This window comes from Dendrobium catenatum, unplaced genomic scaffold (genome assembly GCF_001605985.2).
Source record: "Dendrobium catenatum unplaced genomic scaffold, ASM160598v2 fragScaff_scaffold_1557, whole genome shotgun sequence".
Lineage (NCBI taxonomy): Eukaryota > Viridiplantae > Streptophyta > Magnoliopsida > Asparagales > Orchidaceae > Dendrobium > Dendrobium catenatum.
This window is the reverse complement of record NW_021320019.1, coordinates 5,035,624-5,049,760: the sequence shown is the minus strand read 5'-3', so window position 1 is coordinate 5,049,760 and position 14,137 is coordinate 5,035,624. Positions and strand designations below refer to the sequence as shown.

General features: G+C 32.2%; 1 protein-coding gene across 1 annotated transcript; it reads left to right on the top strand.

The window, feature by feature from the left end:
• Positions 1-410: 410 nt before the first annotated feature.
• LOC110111187 lies at positions 411-13,580 on the top strand. Its single transcript, XM_020842948.2, has 3 exons — positions 411-654; positions 765-837; positions 13,267-13,580. The coding sequence occupies exons 1-3, from the start codon at positions 570-572 to the stop codon at positions 13,328-13,330; spliced, it is 222 nt and encodes a 73-aa protein (XP_020698607.1). The 5' UTR covers positions 411-569; the 3' UTR covers positions 13,331-13,580.
• The last annotated feature ends 557 nt before the right edge of the window (positions 13,581-14,137 follow it).

Genomic DNA, 14,137 nt, shown 5'->3' with positions numbered 1-14,137 from the left:
CAAGTGACTAATACTTGTCCACCCTGATTTGAAACCTTCAAAAGATAATTTAGCATATACACCATCTTAAAAGATTAAAAAAGAACATTCATGATAATGCAAAAAAAAAAAAAGAAAAAAAGACAGATAGGGCATCTGTATCTTAAACCACATGACGAACCAAAGAAGACTGCAAATACACCATTCATACAAATCGAAAAATATTGTTGTAAGTTCTCATCTTGATAGTTGAGGTCTTGGGACACTTATACTAGTGCACCCTCCCACATCATTCATGACTTTTAGTGAAATCTTATTGCTAGATCCCACACCATTTATTCTCCCTGTCTCTTTCGTGTATAAAAGGAAATGAGAGTGATAAATTATACAGATAAGATTTAAATGTTTAAATATATATATATGAGGCTCTCAAGGGGTTGACCAAAAAAGCATGTTCCTGGCTTTATCGTTGAAGGATTTTCTCTCCTCTTTCCACGCATTTCGAAATTTCTGCTTTATTTTTTGCCTCCACAGCTCTGTCTCTCTGTCTTTCTCGTGTTCAGATCGAAGAAGAGAAACCAAGTGAAAATATGAACTGGATCAGTCGCAAGATCCATCTCTACAACGTCACCATGGGTCTGTACATGCTTGATTGGTGGGAACGCTACCTCTTTAGTATCCTTTTTCTCCATATCATTACAAAGTTCTTTCCACGGTTTCTTATTTCTTGAGAAAATTTGATTAAAGGAGCGTTTTTCATTCCTGCGGTTCCTTAATCTGAGTAGATATTCTGATTCTCGTTTTACTCTGGTTCATATTTTACAACGGATCCCGATCCGCGACGGAGTTCTATAACCGGTTAGATTTTTTTTTTTATCCCGTCTACAATATTTGTTTGTTGTGTTCCCTTTGATAGATTAAATTGTATTGATTGGGTTGTCATTGCTGTGGGAAATGACCTAGATGTGAGAGATTTTAGCAGACTTATTATTAGTGTTTTTATTATTTAGTGCCAGCGGTAGGATTTTCTTGGATTGGGATACCACAGTGCTTTTCTGATTCTTATTTTGGTGCTTCTTTTTTATAGGGAAAATTAAACAGGCACCACCCTATCGTTAGGATACGTTAATTTGTTTTTTAACCTAAACCCTTTCCACATTCCATTAAGTTTTCAGTTTAGCTTGCTTTTTTTTGGGGGCTTCTTTTGTGCTATTTTAAACATTTTTGCTTTTTTCTTTGATGAAAATTGATTAAGGTATCCTGGTTATTGTTCAAGTTTTTTCTTGTAAATGGCACACTTCTGTACTTTGGCAAGTATGAGTTGCTTACCCTTACACTGTAATGCAATTTAAAGAAATTACTGTTGATATATTAGTAATTGACTCATGGTTAGTAGTTTTAATTTCAAACATCACTTGATAGTTTTGTCAGTTCTATTCTAATGGTTTCAGTGTCTAATTCAGCTTTTATATGTCAAAATCCAAAGGATTGTCCTTGAATGAATGGAGTTCAATCAATGTACTGCCATTAAGAGGCTACAATGATCAATTGGATGATGGATGCTTGGGATTGATTGATAATTTTTTTATTGCCGAACCCTAGATTGCAACAGTGTATTGAATGGTCTTGAATGCACGATTGGATTTCGGGAACTCAATATTATGCGAGCTGAGGTAAAATGTTCCCGAGATGGTTGCTTGCGAGTTAGGATATTTCGTGTGTTGGGTAAAATATTTCTTGAGGTGAAGCGTTCATAATTCTAGTTTCAAGCTAGCAAGACATGTGTAGAGTTATGATTCAATCTCCTGTAGATCTAAAATTAAAGAGTAGAATGCTGCACCTTAACAAATGAGCTCAATTCTTCTAAGTTGTAGATGCAACAACTTCGAAGATGTAAATGTTTGAATTACCTCATAAGCAGATAACTCAAATACCAACTGGCCTAAGTTAGATCACTAAATTTTGTTTAGAGATTAATTTTTTTAGATTAGAGGGATGCTACTAAAATTATTTAAACTATAAAATTGAAGAGTTGATCTTCAAGGGAATTAATTTACTCTTATATTGATCTTATTCCAGTCATTTGATGTGTTCACATATGTTCCCTATAGTTTTAATGTCTTAATTGTAATTCACTATCCTTTATCATAGATATCCCTTTGACCAAAAAAAGTATTAAGTACATTTTTTGTCAGATGTTTCTTTTAACTAAAATATTCTTCTCATTCACCTAAAATCACTTGACTAGTTGCCAGTGCATTTTGATTCATGATAGTTAAAATGGGTGGATTTATCAAAAAGTTTTGGCAAGGAGTTGAAGTTGAATTAGATTGCCAAGATGAACACTTGTTACCACCAAGGATTAAATGAAATATTGGCTCTAACAAAATTATATACCATCATGCTATAAGAGGAAGCTAGTTGAGCAATTGATGAACCTCAAATAGGGTACTTAAAATTGTAATTAATTATTTGAATAAGTTCAAGGAACTCTCTTTGCGGTCTTCTGAGTAGCCTTAAGTAGTTATGCCTAGGTTTATTAATGGACTAAAGCTTGAGCTACAAAGAGAATTCATGTTGTTTGCTCCAAAATCTCTAGATGATGTGCAACATAAGCTCTTGGAAATTGAGTGATGTCAATGTTATCTTGCTACTGCGAATGTTGGCAGTCACATTAATGCCACATAGGTGGATCTCTTGAAACTCAATAGCAATATTTTTAAATGGATATTTGTCTAGCCCACAAATTTTGGCACGTCTGAAATTGCTACAAGTTTTGTGTAAGAAAACCATTTTGCTTGCTATTTAAACAATGTCATTGCTTGCTTTTGATGTTGCCAAATGGTTCTTATATCACACCAATGCACTTTCAAGGTTTTTTATTGAATAAGATTTTGAATTATCATCTTTGGATGATGATGCAAGAATTTAACATGCAGAAGGTAATGAGCCCATCATTGAAGATGATGAATGCATGAGCTATTACTTGTGTTCAAACACAAGGTGGTTTGACCAAGTATTTTCCTATTTCTATTGGATTTACATCAAGGACCAGCCTTAAGCCCATATCTTTTTGATTTAGTCATGGATGTTCTCACTAGACATTTGCAAGAGGATGTACCTTGGTGTATGCTTTTTGCTGATGATGATATTCTTGTTGATAAGACTAGAGAGGGAGTTGAAGGTAAACTTGAATTATGGAGGTCAACTCTAGAGTCTAAAGGTTTTCGCTTGAGTAGATCTAAAATTGTACATATGGAGTGTAATTTTAGTAGTAATAAACCTAGTGAGGGGATTGTGACTTTGGGCGATTAAGTTATTAATAAGAGTACACATTTTAGATATATTGGATCTATTGTTCAGAGTGATGGTGAAATAGATAGGGATATTATCAGTAGAATTCAAGTTGGATGGTTGAAGTGGAGGAATGCATCGGGCTTGTTGTGTGATAGAAAAGTCCCCTCTAACTTAAGGCAAAATTCTATAAGATGGTGGTGAGACCTGCAATGCTTTATGATGTCAAATGTTAGCCATTAAAAGAGAAGCATAATACTAAGTTAAGTGTTGCAGAGATGAGGATGCTCAGGTAGATGAGTGGCTTTACTCTTAGAAATAGGATACAAAATGAGCATATACGTGAAAAGGTTGGAGTAGCGCCAGTGGAAGATAGGATTAGAGAGAGTCTCCTTAGCTGGTTTGGTCACATAAAACGGCGGCCTTCCGATGACCCGGTTAGGAAAGTAGAGATAGTAGATTTGACTTATGTAAAGAAAGGTAGAGGTAGACCTAAAAAGACTTGGTTAGAACATATTATAAATGATCTTTCTTTATTAAATTTAAATGAGAATTTGACTTTTAACAGAACACAATTGAAAAAAAAGATTCATGTAGCCAACCCCACGTAGTGGGACAAAGGCTTAATGATGTTGTTATTGTTGTTGTATTGAAAACGATGATGATGATCATGTCGAAGGAAATATTATAGTAAGATGCATGTTTGCAACCCAAGTTGTAGGAGAAGATTGGAGAACAAATTTTTTTCATAGTATTTGCCAAGACAAGATGTAAAATTATATTTGATGTTGGTAGAATTGTGAACATCATCTCTAAAATGACATTGTTAAGGGTCTAACTTACTCGTTAGCCACACCCTAAGCCATTCAATATAGCATGGGCGAGTAAAATCTCATTACTATTAACTAAAAGATGTCTAATATTCATCCAACTTGGAAGTTATAAAGATGAGAAATGGTGTGTTGTTTTACTAATAGATGTAGCATATATCCTCTTTTGTAGATCATATTTATATGATCAAAAGATGGTCCATTTCAGATTAAAAAACACTGTTCTTAATGGTGCTACCATTAAACTAGTTCCCCCAAAGCTTGTTGAAAAGGCCTCAAAGCTTATTTGTAAGGTAAAACTTGATATTCAATATAAAGGGAAAGAAAAGTTTCAAATTTTGACATAAGGAGTTTGTTAAAAAATGTTAAGAATTTGGGATAATCATTCTCTTAGTAATCAGACAAAAGTATTATTGAGATTGGTGAGCAGCCCATACTAGATGGACCATTTAAACTCCTAGAAGATTTTTAGGATTTGGCCCAGAGGAAACCCTTGATGAGTTAGCTTCATTGTGTGGCATTGAATGTGCAATTGGTTTTGTTCCATGATCAAATACCAAAACTTTCTCACTATAGATTAAACTTGAAAGATTATACTAAGTCAGAATAGGTTGATTGATTTTGATTAAAAAAATTTATTCATGAAGTTTGAGTCCTTATGTTATATTTGCTTTACTTATTACCAAGAAATATGGCTCATGAAGAATGTACATTGATTGTAAAGCCTTCTATAAAATTATAATTTAAGTTCTTAATTCCCTATTTGGATAATATGTTTGATCTAAAATTGGTACGTTATTCTTCTCAAATATTAATATTAAAAATGGGTACCACTAGATTATGACTAATCTTGGTTATGATTAGAAAACTTTAAGGACTCTGGTGGCCTATATGAAGTGCTAGTGGTATCCTTTAGTTTAGTTTACTAATGAAATAAATCAAGTTGAAACTAAATTGGCCATCATTCGCTTATAAAGATGTAAAAAAATCAAACTTCTCAAAGACTTATGTCCTTGATGTGGGAATCCTTGCCTATTTAACATTGCACTTGGACGTTGGTGTAGCAGCCCTTACACACTTCTCGTTGTATTCAGGCGTCGCTTCCAGGAAACACCTTAGCATTAATACAATGTATTAAATGATTCATGTCATGATTATTCAACAAATTTTAACACACCCCTCCACTTTTCTCATCCAGAATTTGGGACTTGGCAACGACGGTGTTAAGGAGAAATAATAATCAATGCATTAAAATTTAGAAGAAAGTTTAGAAATTTAATTATCCACCTTAGCCTTGGATGATTTAATCTATCAAGTAATTCTTAAATGTTGCCTCCCTTAGCTTAATACCTATACTAATATTTGCAATAAGTAAGATATTTATGATGTCTAACTTATATAAATTCTTCTTTAATCATAAAATCTTTTTAATCCCTAGCTAACTTGTTTCACCATGTATAATGTATCACTTTTATTAAGGTCCTAGCTTATAGCTAGCTTCACAATTTTCTTTAAGCATATGGTTCATTTAGTTGGCCCCTTCTAATTATGTTAGTATTACAACTATGATATAACATAGTCATAAGCCTCTTAAATAAGTACGTGATTGAACATGAACATTTAATATATCAATCTATCTTAATTTATCTTTAATTTTAATTAGGTATATAAACTATCATTACTTACAAGTTTTACCTTTCATATTAGATTTTATTATACAAAAACATGGAACTTTGCCTAAGTTAAATTTAGTATCTTTCTTATTATTCTTAATTTACTATTTCATCTTATCTTCTCTTAAAAATTAAGTTTAAGATCTTTATACTTTCAAATATTTAATATATTATACGTTCTTATTTAATAATATTAAATATTTAACTACATATTAAACTTTACACAACTTTAATCTTACTCGATGACCTAATCTATTTACTTCTTTAATTTTTTTTTAATATTTGAAAATTAACTTCATAGCATAAATGAAATTAAGTTTAATATTTTCCATTAATGTCAAATTTTTTGAATTGAAACTATTGTATATTGAATACTTTTACCAATTTCCTTCACTAGTTATGGTCTTCTTCTTTTCACACAAAACATCAACAAAAATTTTGTTAGTGTTTAACAAATATCCGCTAGTGCTTTTTAGAAAGCCAAAATAATGTACTTTAAGGCTTCATTTGGGACGGCTTTCTTCCTGCTTATCAAAGCAGCTTTTTAGCACAAAAAAAATTAATTTTTGTACTAAGAAGCTGTTTTAAGAAGTAGCAAAAAAGCCATCCCAAACTAAGCCTAAGTTTGAGATTACGTTTCTTGGAAATGAGGAAGAAATGGAATTGAGTTGTTCACAATTCAAATCCCTCAGCCTACTTCTTCCTCAGCTGCTCCTACACACAAGATACCTAATTGGCATGTGGCATCCCTCGCAACTTGAATGCTATTCTTGTGCTTTGACCTTCCTCGCTTGTTTTTCTCTTTTCACTTGCTCGATCTCTCTCTTGCGTTGCTTGTCTACCTCTCAGTCTTTTTTGCTTTGTTCCTCCCTTTGTATCCACCACTTCTCTTTATAAGAATAAACCGGCTATTATTTGGTTCCAATGAACCAACAATAGCCAGTTGTGTTTTTTCATTTAAAGAAGAGGCTTTTACACTGATAATGGTCATTTGATTTGATTTTATATTCAATGCCAACTATGTGATATCTTAAATATTCCTTTGCTTTAGTTAGCATCTTGTATTTAAGGAATATCTATATTTGATTTTGATTAGGTTTATTTGTTGCCTTGTTATTTTTATTATAATAATTTTTCTGCCTAATATTTTGTTACTTGATTTGCTTGTAACCCTAGGGTTCTTTTTGTATAAATAGAGACCTCTGAAGTTTGGTTTAGGCGTTGAAAGTAGAATGAAATTTCCCATTTCCTCTTGAGGTTGTAAGCATCACTTTAGAATAGGTAGCTACAAAGAAGTTGTTTACATTTTTTGTATTGCAGTTTTCCCTGTAAGTAGTTACATGTTGACTAATGACGAGCTCTAGCACATCTCCAATCTTTTGGATAAGCATCGTTAGCTTTACTTTTTAGAGGAGAGTTCTTCATACCTTAGGCATATTATGGCCATCTAATCTGATCTTATATTCTTTGTCGGGTCCTCGTGGATGTTATTAATTAAATATTCTATTGCCTTTTTTAGCATTTACATTTAAGGAACATTTAGATTTTATTTTATTAGGTTTATTTATCGCTGCCATTTTTATTTCGATTTATTTTTTGCTAAATATTTCAGTACTTTATTTTCTTGTAATCAATGTCCTTTGTTTTTTAGTAAGGCTATGGATAGGTTGAAGTATTGATTGTTGAATAGATTTTGGGGTTTCCAGTTTCCTCCCTTGAGACTGATGGTTCTTCTCTCTCTTTCCTTCTTTTCTCTCTCTCTCTCTCTCTCTCTCTCTCTCTCACCCTCGCACACTCACTCTCTCTCATATCACTTCCTTTATTAAAGAATCTATAATTGTTAACTCAGAATAGGAACTGTAAACAAGTAGTTTACATTTTGAAAAGTTTTTGTAACCAAACGTTGGGAAAATCGTGAATGGAATTAATTGCTGTGTAAGTTTATGCTATTATTGAACAACCTCTTTCATATTCTATTATAGCACTAACTTCAAGTTCACTTTAGAGTTGATTCTTCGGGGGAGAAGATTAGGCTCCAACTTCTAATTGAGTAATGTCATGATATATTTGGCAAACTTCTTTTTTATGTATTTTCCAATGTTTACATATTTTTAAGACATCTTTTAATCCTTATGATACATAGCGCTTGTAATTCACTCTTACACATCTTATTTACACGCGCAAATGTAAAGTCTAACCAATGATATTTCTGTTAAAATAAACTAAATATTAAAACAATGAAGAAAATGTTTGCAAGATAAAGAGCTTATAATTAGTAGAATAGCAATTAGGCATATGAAGTGGCATTAACTATTATCAATCTATATTATTAGAAGATAAAGTTATGTCTATGTTTGATAGGTTTGAATATCAATTTATGAATGTGGATATTGATGATGATTTAACTTCTAAAATTGTATTTGGTGGTTAAAATGGAGTAAGTGCCTCAAGGCGATTTTGTAATAAGAGGAATCATCTTTAGGAATCTTGAGAGCGATGATAGTGAGAATGTTAAGATGGATGCATAGAAAAATTAAGATGGATAAATTCAAATATTATTATATTAGAATGGTTGGATCAATCTTTATTGAAGAAAAGACAGTTGAAAATAGATTAAGTGGTTTGGATATTTACAATAAACGGGATAAAAAATGTATCCATTAGATGGGTGAAAAAAGTATTGACTAATGATTTGGAAATAAGAGGGGTATACCTAGGATAATATGAATAAAAGTTATTCAATTCAATTTGCTAAAAATTTGTTTAACACCTCTCATACACTCAACATGATGCTAAGTATGAATGGAAATTGAGGATTTATTAGGTTGACCTTCAAATAGTGGAGTAGGGATAGTGATGATCATTTCATACTATAAATTATTGGAGGTCGATATGGCTATTTAGGCTTCGTTTGGGACGGCTTTTTTACTGCTTTCTAAAACGGAGTTTTAGTACAAAATTTTTTATTTTTGTACTAAAATTCCATTTTAGAAAGCAATAATAAAGCCGTCCCAAACGAAGCCTTAGCATATGCTTTTTTCTGTTCACAACGATTACTCGCTTTCTGCACATGCACAACTAAGAAAAATGGGAGCATGCTCTGAGGTATATTTTCTTCGGAAGACACTTTGATGCTTGAATCAATATGGGATTGCAAGCTTATGAAAGATTAACATGACCAAATCTTTCCCAAAAAATAGTCAAAGAACTAAAATGATTTCCTAGGGCTTTGGAATTCATGAGCACTCATTTTTTATTGAAGAGTGGCATTTATATAAGTGAGGATAGGGGTGTAGTTTTACACTTTTGTCAATATGAAGTGTAGATGGTGGAGACACTTTATGTCTAATATCCATGTTGGATAGAGGTTCCCCTAGTTAAGTGGTACTTTGGTCCTCAGGTCCATTGGTGGATTAAGAGGAGGGAAACTTTGTTTCCTATATTTGTGTTGACCATTCTGCCCTTGGGGACTATGGACAAATGGATGGAGCCTAGCTTTGAAACTTGTGCTGTCAAAGATTAAATTAAAGTCTGTGGGTTGCTTTAATATTTTGTTCTAAGTGTGTTCTGAATTAGATTGTTATTTCATGGTTGATACTTCAAGAGTAGTGCTTAGTTCCTTGAATTTGATTGAAGGGCCTTCAAATGATGACCCAACAATGGGATTTGGAAGCACCATTGTTTCTTCCTACCCTCATTGCAGGAATGCTAGCGGTATGGTTGGATGGCTACATTAACTGGGTCTTTATAATTTTGTAGGAATTTATCAATTAAGATGATGGAGATATGCATTTCCCTCATCTCTAATTTTATTTTCCTAATTTTTTAGGTCTAGAAGGGCAAAACAGAACGTTAATTCTATTTATCTTCAATCGTATTAAGGGACATCAACCAAAGTGAACTATGAAGTTTCCCTTAGGAGGAAAGGTCCAAATAAAATATGTATAGCTTTCTGATAGGAAGTAGGGGCTCGTACATCCAAATTGATAGGAATGAGGTGCTTTTTTCAATCAAATTAACGAACCGTAATGGAAAATTGGGAATAAGACACACCACAGAACTTTTTATTGCAAGAAATTCGAAAGAATATAACAAGATACAATTGGATCCTCAATTGGAGAGGAAGATACGACTCTCCCAAATCTCTAGCCATTAGCTAGAGCCCAAAAATCCTAAGAATAATCTTATTTCAACAACCAACACATACCCCTAACCCTAGGAAAATCACCTATTTAAAGCAAACAATAAACAACAAATACCGAAACAGCTCTCTCCCAATTTCCTCATATTTTCTTAATTATTTCACTTCCAAATCAGCCCTCAAATTAGTCTCTAAATTTGCACTCTTTAATTAGAAAATATTTCTTAATTGATCCTCTCCAAATCAGCCACCAAATCCATCCTCTTCAATTAGAAAATATTTCCTAATTAATCCTCTCCATATCAATCCCAAAATCTGCCCCTCAAATGCCCAATTAGGAAATATTTCCTAATTAATCCCCTTTAATCAGCCTCCAAATATGCTTTCTTCAATTTAGGAAGCATCTAATTAATTTTCTTTGATAAAGAATCTTCCTAAACAACTCTCTATTGATTAGGACATTTCTTAATTCCCTCCCAATCAAATCTGCAGGCTCATCAATATTCCCCTACCAAAATGCCACATTGTCTTCAAGGTGGAAAAAAGAAAATTGTTGTTGAAGCACTTGACTAATAGCACTGGACTGAAACATGGACTTAACACTTGGTTGAATGATCCCTGCCTTCAGTATACCCGTGATCAATCTCTCGATCTCATCCTTTTGGATTTGTGGATAATGTTACGGAAGAACACTGATATGTGAGATTACTTCCTTCAAGATGATATCATGCTTATATTCTCGCGGATGAGGCAACCCCTGAACTGGATGGAACACCTCTCGATATTGTTGTAGGAGTGATTGAATCATGTTTGGTGCTTCTATCTTCTGCCCATCTTCTTCCCCTTCCAAACTCTGTAGCTCCACCAAAAATCTCATTCTTTCACCTCTTTGGAAGTGGCTGCAAAATTACCTCCATGACATGTGTCAATGTAATCGGTAATGTTGACCTGACATAAACTAGATTCTTCATAGGTGAGGTCCTTGAGTTCTTGTTCACTTGAGATTGAGAAATTACAAAGGCTTTGGAATCTTGCTCAATATAAGTAGGATTTATTAAACAAAATTTGCATCAGATTCAGTTACTCTAGCAAATTTGTTCATGCTTTATTGACAGTTCTACTTGACATGAATTGAATGTCATTGATGTTGATAATGTCATTTGATGTGAAGATCCAACACCTTTATCATTCCTTTTAGGTTGGAAAACTTTTCCTCTGATGACATTTTGTCCTCAAATGCTGATTTGAGTTGACCAACTTTTCCTTTAAGACGTTCTTCCAAGGCATCAACTCTCCTTGTCACCAAGTCTCCAAAATCACCTCCATGTCATTAGACTCTTTGATATCAATTTGATAGGAAGTAGGGGCTCTTACATCCAAATTGATAGGAAGAAGGTGCTTTTTCCAACCAAATCAGCGAACTGTAATGGAAAATTGGGAAGAAGACACATCACAAAACTTTTTATTGCAAGAAATTTGAAAGAAAATAACAAGATACAGTTGGATCCTCAGAGAGGAGGATCCGACTCCCTTAATCTCTAGCCGGTGGCTAGAGCCCAAACAAAACCCAAGAACTCTCCAAATTTTAACAAGCACAAGATAAAACCTTACCTTAGTGTAACCGATATATTTAAAGCATACAAAATATAGTTAATATCAAAACAACTATCCTAATTTGAAATTTTCTCCTAATCAAATCTTTAATTTCCTCTTTATCGTTTCCCTTAATTACTACTGGACTGTGGGCCTAACCCCAATTAAACTGGCAGAAGCCTATTTTGCCTCAATGGGCGGAAGGGTCTAACCAGTGGCAGAGCCATAAATATTTTTTTGGAGGGGGCACTAATTGTAGATTTTTAAAAATATCTTCAATAGTTTTTATTCGGACTTCAGATTGACATTGACAGTTTAAAAATAATTGAGTTGTTAATCTAAAAATATAAATTACATAAAAAAAATCAAGAGCATCTAATATACTTAAATAAAAATAAATATATTTTAATAGTACTGTAATATATTTAAAAAGAATTAAATTATTTGAATAAAAATTTAAGTTTTGTAAAGATAAAAAAGAATAAATAAAGATAAAGAAATCAGAGCAGGTTCGCATTTTCCCATCTCCGTTGTTCATTCCTCTTCTCCTTTGCCTCCTTTGCGTATAGTAGAGGTTTGAACTAGTTGCTAAATAACTTCTTCCTCCTTTGCGTATAGTAGAGGCTAAGGATATCAATTTTACCATTTAGACTTTAAAAGATGAGATAAATCAGAACTCCAAAAAGGAATAAAATAAATTAAACTCCATCATCTTTCACTACTTTTTTTATAGGAGAAAAGAATCAAAATGTCTCCCTGTTTTGTTTTATAATAGATCAAAATAATCCCTAATTATATGGAAGGATTATTTTGATTCCTCAATTTCTTAAAGAGAATCAAAATTATCTCATCATAGAACCTTTTTATTTCCTTTTTAAAGATTTATGGGATCAAAATAATTCTTTAATATAGTTGGGATCATTTTGATCCGTCACAAAAAATCAAGAGATTATTTTGATCTTTTTCCTTCTTTTTAGCTCCATTTCAATCTTCTTACATATAACTATGAAACTTAAATAAATATATCTTTATATAAACATAAATTCATGTCATATATATTATATATTTGCTTTTTTTTTTATTTGAATTTTAGAATAAAATTTGTGTACAATGCATACTTATCAATTCCCGTTGAATACCCTTCATGCATTTTATATTTTTATTGAGGATGCACTGTTCTTTTTTAGCAAGAGATGATCATAAAGACGAGAAGAAGTGGTGATTGAAATCTCAGTCAGATGAACGATTCTTCTGCATTTGATTCCCTTTTTATAATATGTTACCTGCAAGCTTATTAAAATAAAATTTGTTCAGGTTATTATTTCCTAGGCTTTGTTTGGGAAGACTTTTTTACAGCTTCTTAAAGCAGTTTGTTAGTACAAATTCTTTTTTAAACTTAAGCTTTTTGTACCAGACAACGGTTTCAAAAGCAATAAAAAAGTTATCCCAAACTAAGGCTTCGTTAGGGATGGCTTTTTTACTGCTTCTTAAAGCAGCTTTCTAGTACGAAAATTAAAATTTTGCACTAAAAAATTATTTTAAGAAGCAGTAAAAAAATAGTCCTGTTTGTGACTGATTTCTTACTGCGTCTTAAAGCAAGTTTCCAGTACAAAAATTTTAATTTTTATATTAAAAAGATGTTTTAAGAAGTAGTAAGAAAGCCAACCCAAACGAATCCTAAGTCTTACTTTTGCCTCAGCGTTGGGGTTAGTTCTTGTTTAAATATGTGGTTCATTTTACTTTCATCATTTTTCAGCCATATTATTCCAAAGCTCCTGGACAATGGAAGCTCTACATATGGAGGAAATATAGCTTCATAAATGTCAAGAAGATTGCAAAGAAGTGACACATGAACTCCATCCATAAAGCTGGGGATTGTAGCTGTACTGCCATTGATCTTGATAATACTTACTTGAATAGCATGATTTTATTTTTCTAATTTTCCTAGTTAGAATTTCGTTGCTGCTGTCTATAAATTTGATATTTTGGTGGTTTTGACATTTTAGCCTTTTGTAGCTTCAGATGTTTTGAATTGATTGCTGGAATAAAGGACACACCTTCATCCTTGAAGTTTTGGTCTAGGGGTGTAAACAAGTCAAGTCGAGCTCGAGTTACATTCGGCTTGGGTTTGAGCTTGATTATTTAATTGAATTCAAGCTTGAGTTTGAACTTATTCAACAAGTTCGAGTTGGCTCATTTATTACGAAATAGAAAAAATCATTCTGATTTAAGTAATTAATATAATAAGATGGTCAAAAAAAAAAAGAGAGGAGAAATTATATGAAAAGAAATAAAGAAATACTTAATAGTATAAGTTATGATATAATTTTTAAATATAATTTTTTAAATATAGAGGAGAAATTATAGGAAAATAAATAAAGAAATACTTAATAGTAGAAGTTATGATATAATTTTTAAATATAATTTTTTAAATATTTTGATTGTAGAATGCTTAAGGATTTATGTAGTCGATTTCATGTAGTGAGATAAAAAATTGATATTGTTGATGTAAAATGCTTATTCAGAGTGGATTGCTCAAAATTGCAATTACTTGGATTTTATTTTGGATATTTTTTTATTAATTTATTTTTTAGATCATAATTATAATTTTTATTTGATCATTATTA

Bases quoted from the DNA above. Each gene is read 5' to 3' on its own strand.
- LOC110111187 (XM_020842948.2), top strand. From the start codon at position 570: ATGAACTGGATCAGTCGCAAGATCCATCTCTACAACGTCACCATGGGT. The intron at 655-764 runs GTATCCTTTTTC...TAATCTGAGTAG, and splicing joins GTGGGAACGCTACCTCTTTA to ATATTCTGATTCTCGTTTTA. The intron at 838-13,266 runs GTTAGATTTTTT...ATCATTTTTCAG, and splicing joins GCGACGGAGTTCTATAACCG to CCATATTATTCCAAAGCTCC.